Consider the following 25,398-nt stretch of genomic DNA (forward strand, 5'->3'; position numbering starts at 1 on the left):
TTCCATCTGTCACATTTGCTCCAATGTTAAAACATTAAACTAATTCCCACTCACCTCTGCTTTCAACAGATCGTCCTTCATAATTTCTGTCAGGTCTAACAAGATTTCAGAGGTATGTACATTCTTTCCCCCACTTCAGCATTTTAAAAAGAATCACTGCCTGCTCTGTTCTGACTTCACTTCACTTACCCTGCAGGGTGCCAATTTCCCGTGCAACGAGTTGCTATTACCTGTTTGTCCACCGCTACCTTTATCAATGTCAAAAGGCCTAGTCATTTGGTGTTCACAGTATGGCCACTGCCACAGTGGAGAAACAAACTAGAGTCTGGGTGACTGCTTTGTAGAGTACCTGCGCTCTGTTGCACTGGCCTCTTTCTGAGGCCTCCTGCAATACCATAACAGGACCCAATGCAAGCTCAAGGAACATAGTAATATTAACTTTATTTTTTGTTCTCTCTGAGAACAGGGGACATGTCCAGCATGACCTGCTAGGCAGGTTCCTTCCACTCTGCATTTTGCAATTTCCAGATTCTTTTGCTTGTGTTCTTACCCTCTAAATGCTCCCATTCACCTAGTTTATATCTTTATCATCTTGGTCATTCCAGTGTAAACTTATCAGAGACATCTGTTCTTCACCCCCTTTTATCAGCCTCTTCTGCTTCTATTTCCATTCTTATAAGAGCTCTCCAACCTGAAATGCTGGGTCACATTTTTAAACCACATAAGTAACCTAACCTGCTGAGTATTTCCCAAATTCTTTGGGTTTTAGATTTCCAACATCCAAACTATTTGTCTAATTGTACTGTTTGCATCAAGATTGGATTTTTTGCCTGCCACCATCACTCCCCCGCCCCACTTTCCTTTTATTTGTATACTCTGGAATGTTGGTAATGTTCCAGTAGTTCAGATTTTACACTTTACAGATTGAAGCTTAACTACTTGTAACCACATCATTTCCCTTTGTTCCACACATTGCTCTCTAATGTTGGTAAAGGTCCCTTCAGTTCAGATGAAGGGACAGACTTGAAATAATTAACTGTTTCTCTGCCCACAGATGCTGCCTGACCCACAGAGTCTTACCTGCATTTTCAGTTTTATGATTTCATGTGGAATTAGAACATAGTACAGCACAGTACAGGCCCTTCAGCCCACAATGTTGTGCCGACCCTTAAACCCTGCCTCCCATACAAGTCCCCACCTAAAATTCCTCCATATACCTGTCTAGTAGTCTCATAAATTTCACTAGTGTATCTGCCTCCACCACTGACTCAGGCAGTACATTCCATGCACCAACCACTCTGAGTGAAAAACCTTCCTCTAATATCCCCCTTGAACTTCCCACCCCTTACCTTAAAGCCATGTCCTCTTGTATTGAGCAGTGGTGCCCTGGGGAAGAGGCTCTGGCTATCCACTCTATTCCAATTAATATCTTGTACAACTCTATCACGTCTCCTCTCATCATCCTTCTCTCCAAAGGGTAAAGCCCTAGCTCCCTTAATCTCTGAACATAAATGCATACTCTCTAAACCAGGCAGCATCCTGGTGAATCTCCTCTATGCCCTTTCCAATGCTTCCACATCCTTCCTACAGTGAGGCGACCAGAACTGGACACAGTACTCCAAATGTGGCCTAACCAGTTTTATAGAGCTGCACCATTACTTTGCAGCTCTTAGAACCTATCCCTTGACTTATGAAAGCTAACACCCCATAAGCTTTCTTAACTACCCTATCTACCTCTGAGGCAACTTTCAGGTATCTGTGGACATGTACCCCCAGATCCCTCTGCTCCTCCGCACTACCAAGTATCCTGCCATTTACTTTGTACTCTGCCTTGGAGTTTGTCCTTCCAAAGTGTACCACCTCACAATTCTCCGGGTTGAACTCCATCTGCCACTTCTCAGCCCACTCCTGCATTCTATCAATGTCTCTCTGCAATCTTTGTCAATCCTCTACACTATCCACAACACCACCAACCTTTGTGTCGTCTGCAAACTTGCCAACCCACCCTTCTACTCCCACATCCAGGTCATTAATAAAAATCACAAAAAGTAGAGGTCCCAGAACTGATCCTTGTGGGACACCACTAGTCACGACCCTCCAATCCGAATGTATTCCCTCCACTACCACCCTCTGCCTTCTGCAGGCAAGCCAATTCTGAATCCACCTGGCCAAACTTCCCTGGATCCCATGCCTTCTGACTCTCTGAAGAAGCCTACCGTGTGGAACCTTGTCAAATGCCTTACTAAAATCCATGTAGATCACATTTGCTGCACTACACTCATCTATATGCCTGGTCACCTCTTCAAAGAACTCTATCAGTCTTGTTAGACACGATCTGCCCTTCACAAAGCCATGCTGACTGTCCCTGATCAGACCATGATTCTCTAAATGCCTATAGATCCTATCTCTAAGAATTTTTTCCAACAGCTTTCCCACCACAGACGTAGGGCTCACCGGACTATCCCTACTACTTTTTTTGAACAAGGGGACAACATTTACCTCCCTCCAATCCTCCGGTACCATCCCCGTGGACAACGAGGACATAAAGATCCTAGCCAGAGGCTTAGCAATCTTTTCCCTCGCCTCGTGGAGCAGCCTGGGGAATATACCATCAGGCCCCGGGGACTGATCCGTCCTAATGTATTTTAACAACTCCAACACCTCCTCTCCCTTAATATCAACATGCTCCAGAACATCAACCTCACTCATATTATCCTCACCGTCATCAAGTTCCCTCTCATTGGTGACTACCGAAGAGAAGTATTCATTGAGGACCTTGCTCACTTCCACAGCCTCCAGACACATCTTCCCACCCTTATCTCTAATCGGTCCTACCTTCACTCCTGTCATCCTTTTGTTCTTCACATAATTGAAGAATGCCTTGGGGTTTTCCTTTACCCTACACGCCAAGGCCTTCTCATACCCCCTTCTTACTACCCTACATTCCTCAATAGACCTTCTGATCCTTGCTTGCTAAACCACATGTATGCTGCCTTCTTCCACCTGACTAGCTTTTCCACCCTACTTGTCACCCATGGTTCCTTCACCCTACCATTCTTTATCTTCCTCACCGGGACAAATTTATCCCTAACATCCTGCAAGAGATTCCTAAACATTGACCACATGTGTCCATAGTACATTTCCCTGCAAAAACATCATCCCAATTCACACCTGCAAGTTCTAGCCTTATAGCCTCATAATTTGCCCTTCTTCAATTAAAAAATTTCCTGTCCTCTCTGATTCTATCCTTTTCCATGATAATGCTGAAGGTCAGGGAGCTGTGGTCACTGTCCCCCAGATGCTCACCCACTGAGAGATCTGTGACCTGACCCAGTTCGTTACCTAATACTAGATCTAGTATGGCATTCACCCCAGTCGGCCTGTCAACATACTGTGACAGGATTTCGGCCTGGACACACTTAAACTCTGCCCCATCTAAACCCTTGGAACTAATCAGGTGCCAATCAATATTAGGGAAGTTAAAGTCACCCATGATAACAACCCTGTTATTTTTGCACCTTTCCAAAATCTGCCTCCCAATCTGCTCCTCGGTATCTCTGCTGCAACCGGGGGCCTATAGAATTACTCCCAATAGAGTAACTGCTCCCTTCCTGCTCCTGACTTCCACCCATACTGACTCAAAAGAGGATCCTGCTACATTACCCACCCTTTCTGTAGCTGTAATAGTATCCCTGACCAGTAATGTCACCCTTCTTGAATTAATTGAATTAATCCAATTAGTCTTCCATGGAGCTCTGGCCATCATTTTCCCACCCGTTTTTACTCATGGAAATGTACTCAAATCTGCAGCTGAAGCACAACCACTTCGGAGGCCTCCCAGTATTCAATGACTTGCCTGCCAAGCTTCAACTCCAATTTATTCTCATCCTATTGCAATTGGCTCTTCTTCAAAAAAAAAACCCAGTGGTTTATACCCTTTACCTTAGCTGTTCCGAATTTGATATTGTGTTACTATTGCCCCAATATTATTTGCTGTTCTTCCCAATGCATTTCACAAAGGCAATTCAGCAATGTCACATTTCCCATTGAGCCAGAAATGTACTGATGTTCTCCCATTTCTTCTCCTCTTAGGGTAGAAATTCAATGATTCATACAATGCAGAAGTAGACCTTTTGGCCCAACTCGACCATGCCAACCAAGATGTCACAACTGCCAGCATTTGTCCCATATTCATCCAAAACTTTCTTAGCAAAGTACCTGTCCAAGAATTTTTTAAAAATTGTAATTTTACCTGACTTCATCACCATTTTAAAACTGATAGAATTATAGTCACTGGCGCCAAAGTGCTGTCCCACTGACATCAGATACTTGCCCTGCCTCATTTCCTAAGGTCAAGTGTAATGCCTTCTCCACCAGGGCCATCTACATGCTGCATCAGAAAACTTTCCTGGACACACCTAGATTCTGCCCTATCTAATCCTTAGTACTATAGTTAATCCTGTCAATACTAGGGAAGTTAAAACTCCCTTCTTATTATAACCCTATTGATCCAACAGCTATCTGCAATATCCTCAAATTTGCTCCTCTAATTTCTGCTATTTTATTCTACATTTGGATGGTTAAAGCCTTTCCATATCACTAACTACTCTGGATTTTTGCATAATTTTGTAATTTCCTGAAAAAAATGTTCCCACCAGTTGGTAACCTATAAACTAATCTGTGGATTAACAATGCCTACTGGTTTTAAACTCTAAACTAAGAATATATCCTTGATTACTCCAAGACATTGCCTCTTCTGCACTGTAATGTTTCCTTTAGTTTACACTGTTACTGCAGCTTCTTCCCCTACACCCCTCCAATCACCATGGATTTCCTGACTACTTTGTATCCAGAAATATTTAACACTTTTCTTGACTTTTAAGAATATAAACAGGTCTCTGTTATTGTCAATATTCACAATATTGAAATTCCATGAGATTAATAACATCCTGCAGGTCATCAGCCTTGCTTTGTGAATCCATACACCTGCGTTGTAAATGACCAGAGACCCCAGATTTCCCTTTTTGGCATAAGGAACCTCAGCCAACCTTTTTTGTAGCTATCCACTGCACCGGTCCCAAATCAATGTTACCTTCCTATGCCTAACCTCTGCTAGTTTAGTTTAAACTTCCCTTATAGCATTCACAAATCTTTCATTGAGGATGTTCTTTGCAGTTCAGTTATCAAACCAATCTAATGCTGGCACCAATGGAAGACAATGGCAACTAACTCAAATGTATTAAGCGCTGAAATAAAATTTCTTGTTGAGATAAATTACACCCATTTTCAAAATTACAATAGGCATTCAAGAAATTCACACAATTATCATTCCAGCTCTCTATATAATAAGCCATCTGATGGCGTAGTGGCATCAGCGCCGGACTTCGGAGCGAAGGCTCCCGAGTTCGAATCCAGCCGGCTCCCTTGCACGCTTTCCATCCGTGCTGGATTGAGCATCGAGCTAGCAACTCAACCTCGTAAAATTAAGAAACCCTGCTGAAAAAAAAGCCCATCATGACAGTGTTCCGATTACTCCACTTGGAGTCAAGGGCTTTCTTTTCTTCTTCTCAAAATAAAAGCTTCCTAGATTATAAACTGCTGTACTCACCCTACACACTTGGCACTGCCAATGTGAACTGCTATCCTGTGGCCGGAATTCATCAGGTAGACATTTTGGGTGATATACACGGAAGCAGGAATCACAAGTCAGGACCTCTCCTGCCATGTGACACTCCATACAATACCAATCATGATTTTCTGCATTCCAGTCCTGCAATGGAAAGGTCATTTACTTTAGAGCAAACTAAAGCACATCCAATACAAATAAACTTCTAAGTGAGCAGAGACACATGGGGAGAAGGAAGGAAGGAAGTCAGAGGGAGATTAAAAAATTATGAATACTAGTTGTGAAGGTTTGTAACATTTGCAACAATGGAATTCAAGTTATTTTGTAAACTGTTTCCAAAATTACTTTAACTCTAAAATGACAATTCAATTCCTCAGTGTGGAGTATACTTAACCACTTAAACTTTACTTGGGCCATTATTACAGATATGATAGGCAAACTAGCATGATTATGTATTAAGAGTACTAATTTCTCTCATGTTTTTTCCTAAATGCAGCAAAAATTAATTGGCAGATAGATTAAACCTTTATCATGGAGACACCCATGTTAAAATCCACTTGTATATCTAGGCCACAAATAGCCAAGAAAAAGCTGCTTGATCCGGTTAGGAATTCTTGCATGTTTTGCTTTCATTTCAAAATTTAGAATCAGCAGGTTTTTTTTTTAGCTTTTTAAAATGAGAAAAATGTCAACAGTACGCATCAGTCATTTTCCTCTGTTGACCAGTGTAAAATTTGCTCACTGGCTTCCAAATGACATCGATCTGAACAGCTGTACAGCCAGTTTTAATTTTACATGTTCCCAAAAGGTTCATGGCAAACAAAGACAATTTTAAGGTGGCTAGTTTAATGAAGGCACAATTTTATATTTCTGTAGTCTGTTCTGATATTAATGAAGCATTTTGACAAATATCACACATGGAAGGATTTTTAATCCAGGAAGCAGAAATACTGGAACACATCTCCCACAGGTCCCTGGATGCAGCAGGAAAGGGAAGTAGCCAATGAGAGCGGCATATCAGATGTTTGCTAAGTACTAGTGATTATAATAGGCAGTGAACAGAGAATAGGAACCAATTCCTAAACTATACAGAGCATTAGGTAAGCCCCAGCTACAGTAACAGATCTCTGGTCCCCCCACTACAGGAAGATATGGCACCACAGGAGAAGCAGAGAAGATTCTCAAGAATGTTTCAGGGATGTAGAATTACAGAGATGGCCAAGATAAAGTTAGTTATTTTAAAATAAAGGACTCCAAAAGGAAAATTTAACAGATGTATAAAACAATGGGGACCGAGACAAAGTAGTTTGGGCCTTGAGCTTGCTGCCTGAAAGAGTCGGGGTAGAAACCCTCAGCTAATGGCTGGGTAAGAATTTGAAGTACCAGAACCAAAAGGGCCATGTTCTAATCTAAATAGCTCAATTTTAGCTCCTATGGACCAAGTGGATCCAACAGTGTTCTTCAATGTTATAACTCTGCCAATGAATCCAAGCCATAGTTGTAGTGCAAAATTGTAGCAGCATACAACTATCTCACGAAGCTGGTTTGTATCACTTGTGATTAGAGCACAGTCAGATCAATCTCTGTAAACACTTGGCAAAAACAATGTTCAAAAGGAATAACAAAGGGCTAATTGAGCGAGGCTGTCAACAGGTAAAGTGGCATCAGCCAAGTATGAGGCTTTTAAAGACAGGGAAGAGTTCAAGGCCAACATGTTCCTATTGGAGTGAAGGGCAAGGTTGGTAGGATTAGGGAGATTAGGGACCCCTGACTGACTAGGCTTCAGTCAGGAAAAAGCACAAATTACAGGCAATTATTTAGGAGTACAGTTGAAGAAATCGGGGGGGGGGGGAGAGGAGAGGCGGGGGCAACATGCCACATGATTGGCTGGGTTGGAAAGTTAGATCACATGGAATCCAGGGCAATCTAGACAACTTAATACAAAATGGGCTTTGGTGGAAGTAGTCTCAAGTAGTAATGGAGGGTTCTTTTTTTCCCCCCAGCTGTGTCACAGGGTTGAGAATTAGATAAGAATGCAGGTGACATAATTATCAGTTTGCGGAGGCTACCAAAATTGATGCTTTAGTGGACAGTGAAGGAAGCTAAGGTTACAACTGGATCTAGCTCAACTGAGAAGGTGAGCAAAGGAAGCAGATAAGTGCAAAATGATGCATTCTGGAAAGTTAAACGAGGGCCGGCCATACACAGTGAATGGCAAGGCCCAGGGGAATATTGTACCTCCTGGTCTCTCTTTTCCATAAGTACATAATTCCTGAAATTGTCAACTGAGTTAGAAGGTGGCATATGGTACACCTGCCTTCATTGGTCAGGGCATATACAAAAGCTGAGCAATCTTGTTACAGTTTTTCAAGATGTTAGCGAGGCTGATTGCTATGCTGCAGAAGTAATTTGAATAAGGGTGTAAAAAATTATTCACAAAGATGCTTCTAGAATGAGATTTGATAAGCTTGGACTGTTTCCACTGGAGCAAAGGAGGCTGAAGGGTAATTGAACGGAAGTTTATAAAATGATGGTTAATTTATTGACTCGCGAGTTCCTAAGGGGCAATTTATCTTCCCCCAGAGGGTGATAGCTCTCCAGCATGAGCTGCCAGAGGAAGTGGCAGAAATTAGTACAATCGCACTGTTTAAAAACACTTGAGGGTACATGGAAAGGCTTAGACAGTTATGGACCAAGCACACACAAATGCAAGTAGCTTAGATTAGCTCAGGTAGGTAACCTGGTCGGCCTGAACAAATTGAGTTGAAAGTTCTGTTTCTGTGCTACACAACTCTATGACTCTAAGGACCTCAAAATCCAAGCTTCAACTGAGCAAACATTAAGAGGAAAGAACATTTCTTATCTAATATAGTAATTAGTATTCTACAATTTAAAATTTTATTTTGCTAGAATGCAAAACACATCAGCAGACTAAAACTGGTTAAAAATATTTACGATCAAGTCCATCACCCTCAGCACAATCAGTCTTATCCACAAAGCAACTTGCATTCAAGACATTTGCCTACCCTTTGATTCTTGTGAAAGACACTGATTTACATGAATTTTTAAAGCTTGAGTGCTGGAAGAAAGTTAAATTTAAACTTAAAGCCATATACTAAGCAGATATTTATAGCCAGTGCCAGAAACTATTTGTTAGTAGCTCATATAGTAATTTGTAATTATTCATTCCAAACATCTCTCAATATTTAACACAATGTTAGTTTTAGAAAACACTATGCAAAAGAAAAATTCTATTTGGTTTCACCTTTAATAATTAAACGATTAGTATTGACGGCTAGTCTGAACTGCATCAACTTGACTTGCAGTTTTTTTAAAAGCTCTGTAGCTAAATTTGTCTGGCAGGAGTTACCCATTATGGAAAATTGATTATCATCAGCTCCCTGTAACTAATGGCAATAAACATTATTATCATGGACTTTATGGTCTTTTCCATATTATTTTGTTTTAAAGCTGAAAGCCAACAAAACTTACTTGGAAAGACATTGCAAAATGACTTGCAATTTTTAGGCCTTAAGAGCGCCAAACAACTACTTATTTGGAAACAAATGAACAGCAGTTACATAATACTGAAAGCTGCAGTATACTACAAGAAATGTTTCTGCAAAAATGTATTTTTAAAAACACCATTAAGGTATTTATAAAACACAAATTCTTTTATTTGATTAAATAAATTTAGCCCAATTTTCCTAAATAGTCATTGATTGCATGATTATAGAAGTATTATAGAAGTTGTCTTGAACACTGAAAACAGCGAGTTTACAAGGATGTGCCTACAGCACTAGTGACCAATCTTGCAGGCTTACTTGGGTTGTAAAATCACATACGACTGCACAGGATGATGCACTTCAGATGACCTAAAGAGAGTAGGCACAGTCTAAGTAAACATTCAGAACCATTTCTCCGTGTTATTGTTCTTGTTCATTTTACATCAGATCACTGTTTCTTAAATCATGTTCCTCCAAGAGGATTGTTAAAAATCACGATTACACTGTAATATAATGCAGCTTTACTTTCTTTAACAATGATTTTACATCCTTGCAGGCAACTGTGTTCTTTTTCTTGTTATATAATTCTTTTCAGCTTCTACGAAGGCACTCTGAACAGAAGTGGCCAATGCCAGATAACAATAATGCTTACAATCTCATCTCCAGGTAGCCAATATCCTTCCTGTTCGATGCCTGCCTTTGAACCCTTACAGCCCACAGTCAATGTTTCAACAATCAGGCCATCTTTTACCGCGAGACCTAACTGTCGATTGGCGTCCTTTGGATGCATACTGTGAAGGCGAGACATAAACCTATTGGAGAAACCACAAAGACCACCATAATCAATCACTGTTAAATCAAAGCGGAGTGTTGCCCAAAAAGAAAAATTTAGAATTATAAATCTTTTAGCCAACTTCTCCTCAATTTATTTTTAAATACAGGTGCACAGAACAACCATTGCTCTGAGCAAGAATTTTTTAAAAAATAAATAAATATACACACACACACACACACACACACATATACACACAGCCTGAAGCAGGGACTTTAATTTTGTCATAGGCATACCATAAATATTTAAAATGAAAACTGAAAAAACTTTTCAGTTTATTAATTGAAGGGTATAATGAAATACAATACAAGCAAATCTTTCACATTTTGTAAATGTTTTCTTGTCTGTTTTTATTCCAGCTGCATGGTAGCATTTCAGCTACTGTGCAACCGCATATCCATGCAACTTACAGGGAACAGTGCTCTTAAAGAAATCAGCTTTTTCTGATTGTAATTTTTCAGTTTTCTGTCTTATTCTTGAAGTTGCAGCATAGCAAATATATACATCAGCAAACTGCATACCAAAGAAAGATTTCCAGAGCTCTAATTATAGTTTAGTTGATTTACAAATTTCAATATTAAACAATATAATTAATTGCTTCTATTTTCCCCTCAATGACTGTAATTAGTACTGTCATAATACTGCCGCAACAATTAATCATAGAATCAGTTGCTTGAACTTGGAATACATTTCTCAAGAGTTAGTGGGCTTATATAAAGATGAAAATTTGAACCACCTACAGTAAGACTTCAATTCAGCACTCATGAGACTTTGTGCTAGACTGTTTTACTGCAGTTGCTTTGAATTGAAAATCTATTAGCAGAGATTTTCCAGACTTTAATATTCAAGCACACCTATTTCATTTAATGATGATTTTGAATATTAATAGAAGTAACATTTAAAGTAACTAAGTTTACCTGTGAACCGCTGAGTTTAAAGGGAGTGGTAAGTATACAAGCGCTCCTGGTCCTGGCTCCAGTTGTAACCTATCTACCTTTCTGCACACCCAGCACATACCGGTCCCCAGGTTCTGGCTGCACCCCAGCACAGACTGGCCCCCAGATCATGGCTGCACCCCAGCACATACCGGTCCCCAGGTTCTGGCTGCACCCCAGCACAGACTGGCCCCCAGATCATGGCTGCACCCCAGCACATACCGGTCCCCAGGTTCTGGCTGCACCCCAGCACAGACTGGCTCCCAGATCATGGCTGCACATCCTGCTTGCAGTCTGAACCCCTGGTTAACATTCCTGACTAATGATTGAATCAGATGCTGGACCAGGATTATTGGAGCTTCTTGCAATAGCAACAGTAACTGGCATACACTACTTAAATGTGCAGCATGTGGTACTTATATAACTGAACATCAGTATTACATCAAGTAAACCATTTCAGCTTTTAAACTTATACAGAATGCTTATTTTTTTTGCTAAAATTTTACTCAGTATTTTGAATAAAAAGATCATAGCATCCAGGCCCTCTACATTGACTTGAGCAAAATATTGGCACTGGGGCATTAAAAATAATACTACATTGATGTAAGCACTCTCAATTCAAACTTAAGGATTGCCTTCTTACATATCACGGTGATAAATACCAATTTCCACCAATATCACCAAGATTTATGGTGCTTCTCTCAAGTTAGCCACTGTTTCCTTCTATATACAAATAACTTCAAAGTACATCTTTGTCATAAACATACTTTGGGATTCCAAGGTATTACATAAAGAAGCTTCTTTTTAATAGTGTGAAGTGGAAGGACTGATGGTACTTCCCTGGAAACCTTATTAATAGATTATTTGGTGAAAATTTAAGTGAAAGTCAATAGGGTGTATTAATAAAGTCAATATAAAAGCATGTCAATACAAGTATATGGATTTCAGCAAGGCATTTGATAAGGTACCCTATTCAAGGCTTATTGAGAAAGTAAAGAGGCATGGGATCCAAGGGGACATTGCTTTGTGGATCCAGAACTGGCTTGCCCATAGAAGGCAAACAATGGTTAAGGACAGGTCATATTCTGCATGGAGGCCGGTGACCAGTGGTGTGCCTCAGGGATCTGTTCTGGGACCCCTACTCTTCGTGATTTTTATAAATGACCTGGATGAGAAAGTGGAGGAATGGGTTAGTAAGTTTGCTGATGACACAAAGGTTGGAGGTGTTGTGGATAGTGTGGAGGGCTGTCAGAGGTTACAGCGGGACATTGACAGGATGCAAAACTGGGCTGAGAAGTGACAGATGGAGTTCAACCCAGATAAGTGCGAAGTGGTTCATTTCGGTATGTCAAATATGATGGCAGAATATATAGTATTAATGGTAGACTCTTGGTAGTGTGGAGGATCAGAGGGATCTTGGGGTCTAAGTCCATAGGACGGTCAAGGAAGCTGCACAAGTTGACGCTGTGGTTAAGGCGGAGTACGGTGTATTGGCCTTCATTAATCGTGGAATTGAACTTAGGAGCTGAGAGGTAATGTTGCAGCTATATAGGACCCCGGTTAGACCACACTTGGAGTACTGTGCTCAGTTCTGGTCACCTCACTACAGGAAGGATGTGGAAGCCATAGAAAGGGTGCAGAGGAGATTTACAAGGATGCTGCCTGTATTGGGGAGCATGCCTTATGAAACAGGTTGAGTGAACTCAGCCTTTTCTTCTTGGAGCGATGGAGGATGAGAGGTGACCTGATAGAGGTGTATAAGATGAGAGGTATTGATCGTGTGGATAGTCAAAGAGGCTTTTTCCCAGGGCTGAAATGGTTGCCACAAGAGGACACAGGTTTAAGGTGCTGGGGAGTAGGTACAGAGGAGATATCAGGGGTAAGTATTTTACACAGAGAGTGGTGAGTGCGTGGAATAGGCTGCCAGCAACGGTGGTGGAGGCGGATACGATAGGGTCTTTTAAGAGACTTTTTGATAGGTACATGGAGGTTAGAAAAATAGAGGGCTATGGGGAAGTCTAGTAATTTCTAAGGTAGGAACATGTTCCGCACAACCTTGTGGGCTAAAGGGCCTGTATTGTGCTGTAGGTTTTCTATGTTTCTAGTAACAAAAACAAATAAATAATTTTATCACATACCAAAGGACAGTGAAAAACTTATCTGGTATACCATTCATACAGATGAATTCATTACAACAATGTGCCTTGTGGTAGCACATTCCCTTAAGACTCAATCCCTGACATCTTCCATAATTTCATAAGAACATGGTCCCAAACGCACATTCCCTCTTACCTGCAGCAATCTTTCACACCCAACTTCCTCTACCTTAAAAATTTGACTTAAAATTAGAGGGGAAAATATTGCCTCAACTACTTTAAGTTGCCCCTTGTTGAAACATGACCCCTAGAACTAGATTTTTCATGAGAAAATAACCTCTCCATATTCACCATGTAGAGAAGATTCAAGATTGCTTAATGTTGTTTCCAGTACATAAGAACAATATAATTGTTACTTCAGACGCAATGCAGCACATTAAGAACAGAATAATAAAAAAAAAACAACAAATACAAGATAGCTTATATACATTGATTGTATGTACATAAAGTGATACTAGGTACAGGAATGTCTTCACATTCTTGTTTCAACCCAGTCTCCTCCCAATCTTCTAAACTCCTGTGGATAAAAGGGTAGTCAGCCCAACTTTCTTAATAAGACAATAGGTTTTTAATGAACACTGAACTGTTAAAAAGATGATTAATATTGTACACTGTGCTCCAGATGTGTTCTCAACAATGCTCTTTGTAAATGAAAGATGACCTTCATAATTTTGTATATTTAGTTATTCTCAATTTCTGTTAGTTTTTCCAAATTACTTTGCTTGCGTATTCATCATCAAATCATGTTAGAATATTCACATTCCTCAACATCTCACAGCTCTGCATTCTTTTTAAAATAGTGAGCTTCTGCATCTTACATCATCCCTCAACCCCATGGTATTCCTGAACATGAACACCATGGTATTCCAGCAGGCAATGGTAAGCTGTCATCTTGAACCACTCCAGTCCAATAGAGCATGAAAAAAATGGATAATAGAGGTAGTGTTCATGGATCATTCATAAGTCAGATGGTAGAGGGGAGAGGTTATTTCTGAAACTCTGGTTGTAGGTTTTCAAGCTCTTGTACCTCCTCCCTGGTAATACCAAAAAGGCGGCATATCCCAGATGGTGAAGGTCCTCATTGATGGACACCACCTCTGAGGTACTGCATTTTGAAGAGGTCTTTAGTTGTGGAGTGGGTTGAACTCATGGAGTTGACCGAGTTTACAACCCTTTGCAGCCTTTTACAATCCTGTGCACTGGAGCCCACATACAAGGCTATGAAACAACCAATTAGAATGCTCTCCACCAGAGATCTATAGAAATTTGTAGGTCTTTAGTGACATCATCAATTCCCACCGACTGTGGTGACCAATGAAGTAATCAAGGATCTAGTTGCCAAGGGAGGTATGGAGGCCCAGGATTACAAGGCCAAAGATTAATATTGAGAGGATGATATTGTTGCATGTCAAGCTGAAATTGATAAACAGCAGCTTGACATATGTTTTGCTTTTGTCTAGGTGCTCAGAAACAGAGTGGTGAGTCAGAGAGATTAGGTTTGAGTAAACCTATTGTGGCAGCAGGTGAATTGCAGCAGATCCAAGGCCTAACTTGGGCAGGAGTTAATTCTAGTCATGACCAATCTCTCAAAGCATTTTCTTACCCACAATGCGGTTATGGAGAGGACAAGGATTCTGGCCCAGCAACAGTAAAGGAACGGCAATATATTTTCCAAGTCAGGATGGCATACAACTTTCAGACCATGATGTTCCTCTGCTCTTGCAACTCTTGTCCTCCTAGCTAGTAAAGGTCATGGGTTTAAGGTGGTGCTGTCTAATGAGTGCATTCTGCATATGGTACAAACTGCTGCTACGGGGCACCAGTAGTTGAGTAAATGGTGGAAGGGGTGTCTATCAAGTACACTTCTATGTCCTGTATGGTGCTGAGGTTCTTGAGCATTGTAGACGTGGACAATATTCCACGAGTGCAACTTCACGGCATCAAATTCCTGAATTAAGACTTTTAGATGGTGGATAGACTTGAGAGTTTTTAAATGAATTACTCATTGTAAGATTCCTAGCCTCTGATCTGTCGTTGTAGCCACATTGTGTTTATGGCTAGCCCGTTCAATTTCTGGTAATTAGTAACCTCAAGGATGTCGATAGTGGAGGATTTAACAAAGTTAATGCCATTTAAGTCATACAGTGATAACTGGATTTTCCCTTGTTGGATGTTGTCATTGCGTGGCACCACAATCTATCAGCCCAGGCCTGGCAGAATTGGGATGTTCACTGCTTTGTTATCAGAGAAGTACTCTCTAAACCAGGCAGCATCCTCTGTACCCTTTCTAATGCTTCCACATCCTTCCTATAAGTGAGGCGACCAGAACTGGACACAGTACTCCAAGTGTGGCCTAACCAGAGTTTTACAGAGCTGCATCATTACCCCGCGACTCAAACTCTATCCCTCGACTTATGAAAGCTAACACTCCATAAGCTTTCTTCACTACCCTATCTACCTGTGGAGGCAACTTTCAGGGATCTGTGTACACGTACCCCCAGATCCCTCTGCTCCTCCACAATACCAAGTATCCTGCCATTTACTTTGTACTCTGCCTTGGAGTTTGTCCTTCCAAAGTGTACCACTTCACACTTTTCTGGGTTGAACTCCATCTGCTACTTCTCAGCCCACTTCTGCATCTTATCAATGTCTCTCTGCAATCTGCAACAATCCTCTACACTATCCACAACACCACCAACTTTGTGTCCTCTGCAAACTTGCCAACGTCAAAATCACGAAAAGTAGAGGTCCCAGAACCGATCCTTGTGAGACACCACTAGTCACACCCTCCAATCCGAATGTACTCCCTCCATCACGACCCTCTGTTTTCTGCAGGCAAGCCAATTCTGAATCCACCTGGCCAAACTTCCCTGGATCCCATGCCTTCTGACTTTCTGAATAAGCCTACCGTGTTGAACCTTGTCAAACGCCTTACTAAAATCCATGTAGATCAAATCCACTGCACTACCCTTATCTATATGCCTGGTCACCTCCTCAAAGAACTCTATCAGGCTTGTTAGACACGATCTGCCCTTCACAAAGCCAGGCTGACTGTCCCTGATCAGACCATGATTCTCTAAATGCCCATAGATCCCATCTCCAAGATCTTTTCCAACAGCTTTCCCAGCACAGACGTAAGGCTCACTGGTCTATAATTACCCGGACTATCCCTACTACCTTTTTTGAACAAGGGGACAATATTCACCTCCCTCCAATCCTCCGGTACCATTCCCATGGACAACCAGGACATAAAGATCCTAGCCAGAGGCTCAGCAATCTCTTCCCTCGCCTCGTGGAGCAGCCTGGGGAATATTCCGTCAGGCCCCTGGGACTTATCCGTCTTAATGTATTTTAACATCTCCAATACCTCCAACATCCAATACAGGGTTCTGAGTTGGATGATCAGCCATGATCATACTGAATGGCAGTGTAGGCTCGAAGGGCCAAATGGCCTACTCCTGCACCTATTTTCTATGTTTTTACCTCCTCTCTCTTAATATCAACATGCTCCAGAACATCAACCTCACTCATATTGTCCTCACCATCATCAAGTTCCCTCTCATTGGTGAATACCAAAGAGAAGTATTCATTGAGGACCTCGCTCATTTCCACAGCCTCCAGGCACATCTTCCCACCTTTATCTCTAATTGGTCCTATCTTCACTCCTGTCATTCTTTTGCTCTTCACATAATTGAAGAATGCCTTGGGGTTTTCCTTTACCCTACTCGCCAAAGCCTTCTCATGTCCCTTTCTTGCTCTCCTCAGCCCCTTCTTAAGCTCCTTTCTTGCTACCCTATATTTCTCAATAGACCCATCTGATCCTTGCTCCCTAAACCTCATGTATGCTGCCTTCTTCCACCTAACTAGATTCTCCACCTCACTTGTCACCCATGGTTCCTTCACCCTACCATTCTTTATCTTCCTCACCAGGACAAATTTATCTCCAATATCCTGCAAGAGATCTCTAAACATCGACCACATGTCCATAGTACATTTCCCTGCAAAAATTTCATCCCCATTCACATCTGCAAGTTCTAGCCTTATAGCCTCATAATTTGCCCTCCCCCAATTAAAAATTTTCCTATCCTCTCTGATTCTACCCTTTTCCATGATAATGTTAAAGGCCAGAGAGCAGTGGTCACTGTCCCCCAGATGCTCACCCATTGAGAGATCTGTGACCTGACCCGGTTCACTACCTAATACTAGATCTAGTATGGCATTACCCTGAGTCGGCCTGTCAACATACTGTGACAGGAATCCGTCCTGGACACACTTAACAAACTCTGCCCCATCTAAATGCTTGGAACTAATCAGGTGCCAATCAATATTAGGGAAGTTAAAGTCACCCATGACAACAACCCTGTTATTTTTGCACCTTTCCAAAATCTGCCTCCCAATCTGCTCCTCGGCATCTCTGCTGCTACCAGGGGGCCTATAGAATACTCCCAATAGAGTAACTGCTCTCTTCCTGTTCCTGACTTCCACCCATACTGACTCAAAGGAGGATCCTGCTACATTACCCATCCTTTCTGTAGCTGTAATAGTATCCCTGACCAGTAATGCCACCCCTCCTCCCCTTTCTCCCCCCTCTCTATCCCTTTTAAAGCACTGAAATCCAGGAATATTGAGAATCCATTCCTGCCCTGGTGCCAGCCAAGTCTCTGTAATGGCCACTACATCATAATTCTATGTATGTATCCAAGTTCTCAGTTCATCACCTTTGTTCCTGATGCTTCTTGCATTGAAGTACACACACTTTAGCCCTTCTACCTGACTACCTTTACACCCTTTATTCTGTTTCTCTTTCATCAAAGCCTCTTTATATTTTAGATCTGGCTTTACTCCATGCACTATACCAGTTCTCGCATGACCTTTATCTTCCTCCACCTCACTATCTACACTAACACTCTGGTTCCCCTCCCCCTGCAAATCTAGTATAAACTCCCCAGAGCAGCACTAGCAAACCTTCCCACAAGGATGTTAGTCCCCCTCCAGTTCAGGTGCAACCTGCCCCGTCGGAACAGGTCCCATTTTCCCTGGAACAAGGCCCAATTGTCCAGAAACATGAAGCCCTCCCTCCTGCACCAACTCCTTATTAGATTTCAAACCCCACCAACCCCTTCCCCAAATTCCCATCTTCATCAGTTGAGCTAGGACTCTTTGATATCATACTTAATCCAACACCACCTTGATGTCAATGATGACTACTTGCATTTCACATCTGGATTTCATTTCTATTGTTCACATTTGGACTAAGAGTGTAACGAACAGTTGTTAAGCAATTGCCACTTGATAGCAATATAATTCACACATTATATTCTATTTACCAAATCACAGTCCAATTACTCTTGCAACATCCTGTGTGGGTTTCTTCCCATAGTCCAGAGATTAATTTGGTAGGTTAATTTGTCATTGTAAATTGTCCCGTCATTAGGCTAGGATTAAATTGGGGGTTGCTGGGCGGCATGGCTTGAAGGGCAGCAAGGGTCTATTCCACATTGTATCTCAATCAGTAAATAAAACCACACAGTCCTCTGCACAACTTGCTTTCCTACCCACTTTTACATTTTTACTTTCTCATATTTAAGGAAACATTTTTGGCTGTCTAAATAAAATTAGGATAAAGTGAGAAACTGCCCTTTGAAGAATTGATTGTAATGGAAACAACAGAAATGATTGCACAAAAACTTGAGAACTAGATTGCTTAAAAGTAATGGGAAGCTACAGAACACAAATCATCTGACAATACAAGAAAAGTAGAATTCATTCTTGGGAATACATACAGAAAGTCAAGAATTTGCTGTCTCACTCAAAATAGAGCCATTTTTTGGTTATCGAAAAATAAGGGTAAACGATTATGGATACAAGAATACGGGCACAATAAAAGCCAGTTCAGAGGGATTACTGTTCAGCTCAATAGGCTCTGAAAGCACTTTTAGCCTCCTAAGGGGAAAAGTACTAAAAGGAAATTGAGAACATATGTAACTTAGATTCCCAACTCATCACATCACGACCCACCATCTAATGAAAATGATGGAAACTGCCCAAACACCTGCAGTTATCGCCATTCCAGATTTGAGGATAAATGGATATATGGAGAAAACTGGAGGTTGAACTTGCATTTAATACTTAGAATATCTGGAAACAGCAGTTCTATTTGAAGAAATCATTATAGTAATTTCTAAGAACAACAACATTGTACAGAAGAACATTGCTGCCAGTCTAAAGTTTGCTAAAGACCAGGTGAATAAGCCAGAAGGCTATTAGAAATATGTTCTGTGAACTGATGAATCCAAAATAGAACTTTATGGCTTAAATGAGAAGTGTTATTTTTGTGAAAAGCAAACACAGCACAAGAACCTCATCCCATCTGTGAAATATGGCGGTGGCATTGTCATGGTTCGGGCCTGCTTTGCTGCCTTGGGACTGGGACGGAATTGATGGAACGATGAATTCTGAATTGTACCAGCAAATTCTACAGGAAATTGTCAGGGCATCAATCCATAAACTGAAGCTCAAGAGAAAGTTGGTCATGCAACAAGACAAACAACCCCAAACATACAAGTCAATCTACCAAAGACTGGTTAAAGCATGAGAAATCTCACATTTTGGAACAAAAGAGTTAAAGTCCTGACCTTAATCCTATAGAACTGTTGTGGAAGGACCTGAAGCAAGCAGTTCATACAAGGATGCCCACCAACATCCCAGAGTTTGAAGCAGTTTTGTAAGGAGGAATGGCTTAAAATTCCTACAAGCTGATGCACAGGACATCAGTTACTGAAATGTTTGGTTGAAGTTACTGCTGTACAAGGGGGTCACACCAGTTACTGAAAGCAAAGGTTCACACACTTTTTCCAACAAATACATGTAATATTAGATCATTTTTCTCAATAAATATGTTTTTGTGTTATTTAATTGGGATCTCTAGCTAGTTTTAGGGCATGTGACGATCTGATCACATTTTAGGTCATATTTAAGCAGAAATAAGAGAAAATACTAAAGGGTTCACACAAAAAGTTTCTGGTACCACTGTACATTCAGCTGTCAACTTCCAAAGTCAGAATACAACAATGTTAAAAGAACAAATACAGATAGAGGACCAGAATTTGTCAATATTGTACACAACTCAAAAAAAGTTGCATTTTCTTATGAAATAGGAGACAATTCAATACAACAAGTCATTGATAACACTTGCACAAATATGACAGGAGAAATGCAGAAATCTAATCCAAAAATAGCATACAACATTGAAGCATCAACTACTCTTGAAACACAAAAGGCATTTAGGAGTCCATGCAATATTCTAGGACATACAATAAAATTCATTTAATAATGAGTGAAGTTCACCTAATGTGCGCATTGCATTCACTTTAAATAGTGCAATTGTTAACAAATAATTTTTAAGTGTTTATTTATAAAGGCAACAAGATGGAAATCATTTCAAAGTGGCAATGCATCATAGATTCCATCAGTAACAAATTCAAAACTTCAATAAGTCTCCGGTAATGGTTGCAGGTGTACTATTCACATTGCCTCATTTGATTGCCTTATCTGTACAATTTTCCAGTTGTTTTAATCACATAAGCAAAAGTTCAAGGACTGCGAAGCATGCAGGCCATGTGTTTGAAATTCTCAAGCGAACCATCTCCAATAGAACAGGAAACAGATTAAAACTTGCTACATGAAGAGGACTAACTGATGGGTGGCTAATAATTGGAGCATTATGTTATCTCTAACTGGGCAGAAAATTCCTAGAATTTGCTTATTTCAGATTTCAGATTTCTGCAGTAAGCCAAGTCTTCCATGGATCAGTATCATGCCCTTTTGCCATACTTAAAATATCTATCAATGATGAATACAGCATCATGTCTTTTGGTCTTAAAGGCAGCAATGCAATAAATTACAATATATTGCTTCTCACACTTCATCCCATCAATACCTACTCACTTACTGCCCTGAAAAAAAAATTTCCTTTCATATTTAGCCACTGTTGACCATTCCTTCAGGCACTATGTTCCAGATCACTGCCACTAGGTGTACCTAGAAGCTATGACGTGGAACATTGCAACTCAAGCACCTTAGGCACAAGGAGAAAAAAAAAAGTATTCTCCTTGTGGATCACCTTATTCTCAGGTCACTGTCCCGAGACATCTACCTTTAGTCATCAATACTAAGCTTACAAGGACATCAGCTGGCATTGAATCCAAATCAGCACATTTGGTTTTATTATAGCCAGTGGCCTACTAAAAACAATTACAGTTACTTCAAAGAACTGCACATCTCAGGTCTGTCTGATGCAAACTCTCTGAAAAGTTATAAATTAAATTAATGGTGTTTATTTTTCCTATGAAGATTCATCACTATACTTCTCCACATTATATCTTATAGGGACAATGGAAGGTGAAGTTGCTGAAGTAGTCAGCTGTGTACATACATCTATTGATGCTTCTGGACACATCTTCAGTGATGTTCCTGGAATCATCGGGTGTCTCGGGTCTTTCAACATCATACAACCTCCTCCAGGTGACCCAGCCGGGGCTGATCAGACCCCAGCTTGTTGTGAAAGGGTCTCAAAGACAGACACAAAATAAGTTTGTTGCGAAGTTATAAGTTTTGCGGCATCAGAATACATACTTACAAATAGAAAAAAAAAATGACCTGCTCATCCACAACTAATTTTCTGCTATAATTTGCACACTATCTTTTCATCTACATTCCTATGGAATACTTTGAGCTGCTAAGAACACAAGGAACTCAAATGAGAGGTAGGCCATTTGGCACCGAGTCTATTTTATCATTTAGTATCTCAAGCACCATTTTCCAGCACTAATCGCCATACCCCTTGATTCTCCTTATTTATGATCGCATGTTAGTAGTTCGAGGAACAGCCAGAAATGCTAGACGAAATAAATAGAGGATTCAAAGGTATTTAAGAGAAAATTCGAGAATTGGTCACTGACCAATATTGCTCCTTCAACTATCATTACCAAAAATAACTGTTTATATACTCACTTGTTTTTTGAAGTGCATTGATTCAAAAAAACACCTTGCAGTTATATACATAACTCCAACTGAATGTGAGCAATAATTCAAAGGCTGAAGTGCTTTGAGATGTTATCATACATAAAAACAAAGCACAGCATGACAATCTTCTCATTTTACACTAAATTTCAATAAAATATTAAAGGCAAGCCATCAAGAATCTGGTAACACTGAAGGCATACATCACCCAGCAATACAGAGTTTGCTGTGAGTAATGTAATGATTTAATTTGTAAATCTGAATTACAGTAAGTTCTTAAGAAACAGGAGCAGGACAATGCCAATTGGACCCTCAAGTCTGCAGTACCACTTAATAAGATCACAACTGATCCAATCTTGATTTTAACATTTTGCCTCCACTTTTTGTCCATACCCCTCCAATCCCCTGCAGCTTTAAAATGGCTGTCAAATATATAGAATGCAAATTTGGATATTTTTGTAGGAAATACGCAAGACTTAAATAATGTTAATATGCCTATATTGGTATTTAAGATACCAGAGTGCCTAGAATGCAAATATCACAGTAATTAAGAGTTGAATTGTTTTGCAAGCTAATGCCATCTTGTGTCTAACAGTTTAACATGGAATTGTTTACATCAGTCTGTCTGGATGACAAAAGTAATGACAGGCTCTAGCTTCCTCACAATCTAAAAGATGTGTGGGTTGCTAAGTAAACTGACCACTATACACTGTGCATTGTGTGGGAGGTGAGTGGTAGAATCTGGGAAGATGAGGAGAATACTGGGAAAATAAAATGGTATTGCTGATGGTCAGCATGGGCTCAGGGGGCTGAATGGTTTAATTTTATGCTGTATTAATATGATTTTTCAGGTGGGATTTGATAAGTCCCACTAAAAAAAAAGGCTGTTTCATAAAACTGAGACCCATAGAATTATGCAGTCAGCAGTAACGGAAATAGGAAATTAGCTTAATGGCAGGAAGCAGAGCAATAGTACCACTATATGTTGACTCAGACTACAGAATCATTGGTATCAGTGTCTGAGTTGCTAGTGCTGCTATTTTGATATATTTCTGATGACTTGGATCTGGAAGTTCAGGGTAAAATTTCCAAATTTAGATGACACAGCATGGTAAAGGAAAACTTCAAGTAGACATCGGCAAGCTTGCTAAATGGACGACAAATGACAGATCAAATTTAATAGGACAATTTGTCAAAAGAATGCAAGACGAAGGCTAACAAATACAGATCTACAGGGCATGCAGGAACAGATATCCCTACATGTACATGTATTATTCTTTACAAGTGGTGGGGATATTGAAAATGCAGGTTGAATGCAAGATCCTGGGATTCATGCTGTTATAGGTTATATCACAGAGCCTGCAGAATGCACCAGTCAGCTTGCAACTGGAATATTGCAAATAATTCTGATCACAATACTTATGGATGAAAAGATTCTGAAGGAGAAACAGAAAATACTTGCTGAAATGGCTGCAGGAATAAGAGAGGCCAGCTTTATGTTTACGCTAATGAAGCTGGGGACGTTCTCTGTGGGGTTGAAAGGATACTTGGTTTCGAATAGATAGATATACAGTTTATCAGCTAATCCACATCAGCAGAAGGCTCAAAGACCAGGAGCACAGATTAAAAACAAATCCTGCTAGAGAAACAAGTGGTGCAAGGAAAACATTACAACTTGTTTTGAATTTATATGCAAGAATGCTGGAAACAGAATTAAAGGGGAACTGCATACACATAAGAAAAAATAAGGGCTCTGGGAAAATAAGAGGAATGCTTCAGTAGGAACAGGCACATATCTGGACTATACTTTGCCTTGGACTCAATAGGTCTATGCTAATATGCTTAAAATCTTCTACTCTGCCATGCAGTAAGAGCACAATATTAAATGTGGTGTGTGTGAGGTACATGTACTGTGCTGTGCACCTTAGTCCAGAGGAATGTTGTTTCATTTGTCAGTATACATGTACATGGTTGAATGACAATAAAATTGAACTAAAGCCACTGTCAAATATCTGAAGTAGTAATTAACAATTTTCAACACAGAACAAAGTGCATCAAATAAAGATAGTAACTAGAGGAAAGTATTAATATTAACACAATTTTTTGTCAGTAGTGGAAATAAAGAATTGTTTCCAAAATTGGGCACCTTACCACAGGTCAGCAATAGCATAAAGCAAAAAATAATATGGTACATTGAGATGCTGGTTCCTTCGAGGCACTACTTACCAAACTGTCCTTCTATTCAAATAAAATGGCACCAGAAGCTGGAAGTAGATATTCTAATTGGCATATCAATTGATGCACCCAAATTATGCTTATTTAAACTTGCAGTACGACAAAAAATGCTATGAACTGTTTATATGGAACATTTGTTGAATGCTCCCAATATATGACATAGCAATTTAAGTTTGTTAACAAAAATCTCAGTTTAAAATGACATCTTTTCCATCTCTAGCTTTTCATTCCTGAGACATCTGGGCTTTCCTTCCCCCATCATTAGCCCAAATTCACATTTGTTGTACTTCAAGACACACTCTAGCAAATCAGAGGCAATCTAACATACCTCCTCCTAAAAATTGCACTATTCCTCATTCACTGATTGCTCAGGTTGATCTCAGTACAGAAATTCAAGTTAAACAGTTTAATCACCATGATAGAACAGTGGTTAGTGCAACTCTATTATAGCTCAAGGCTTCTGACTTCAACTCCAATGCCCTCTGTAGAAAGGCTTATATGTTCTTTCCACGTACGCACACGTTTCCTCCAGGTGTTCCGATTTCCTCCACAGTCCAAAGACATACTGGTTAGTTGGTAAATTGTCCTGTGACTATACTAGGGTTAAAAACTGGTGGGTTGCTGGGCTCAGTGGGCCAGAAGGGATTGTTCCGTGCTGTATCTAAATAAATCTTAAAATGAGATCTGACTATATATTAGATCTATTACTAATAACATCGACCTGTTCTGTGAACTACTCCTTACTTCTAAGCACAGCTATTTTTCTTAAACTTCATGAATGCATTTTTATGTAGTACATAACCCAGTTCTCTGAATGCTTACAAGAGGAATTCTGTAGATGCTGGAAATTCAAGCAACGCACATCAAAGTTGCTGGTGAATGCAGCAGGCCAGGCAGCATCTCTAGGAAGAGGTATAGTCGACGTTTCAGGCCGAGATCCTTCCGAAGGAGGGGTCTCTGCTTGAAATGTTGACTACCTCTTCCTAGAGATGCTGCCTGGCCTGCTGCGTTCACCAGCAACTTTGATGTGTGTTCTCTGAATGCATTCTAGCTTACTGGAAAGTAGAAATGGCCCAAAGGCTGAATC

The 25,398-nt window shown here is 40.4% G+C and overlaps 1 protein-coding gene across 4 annotated transcripts in view; it reads right to left on the minus strand.

Moving 5' to 3' along the window:
• Positions 1-25,398, minus strand: part of zmynd11 (zinc finger, MYND-type containing 11) — a 150,119-nt gene that overhangs the window by 68,078 nt on the left and 56,643 nt on the right. For 3 of the 4 annotated variants that reach the window (XM_072254015.1, XM_072254016.1, XM_072254014.1), the window contains 2 exons: positions 9,785-9,944; positions 5,609-5,770 (listed from right to left, as the gene is read on the minus strand). In XM_072254015.1, coding sequence (XP_072110116.1) covers positions 5,609-5,770; positions 9,785-9,944 — 322 coding nt within the window. Of the gene's footprint in view, positions 1-5,608; positions 5,771-9,450; positions 9,502-9,784; positions 9,945-25,398 lie in introns of those variants that run through there. The other variant, XM_072254017.1, reaches the window with a different exon arrangement.

The sequence above is a fragment of the Mobula birostris genome, chromosome 3 (genome assembly GCF_030028105.1).
Source record: "Mobula birostris isolate sMobBir1 chromosome 3, sMobBir1.hap1, whole genome shotgun sequence".
NCBI classification, from domain to species: Eukaryota; Metazoa; Chordata; class Chondrichthyes; order Myliobatiformes; family Myliobatidae; genus Mobula; species Mobula birostris.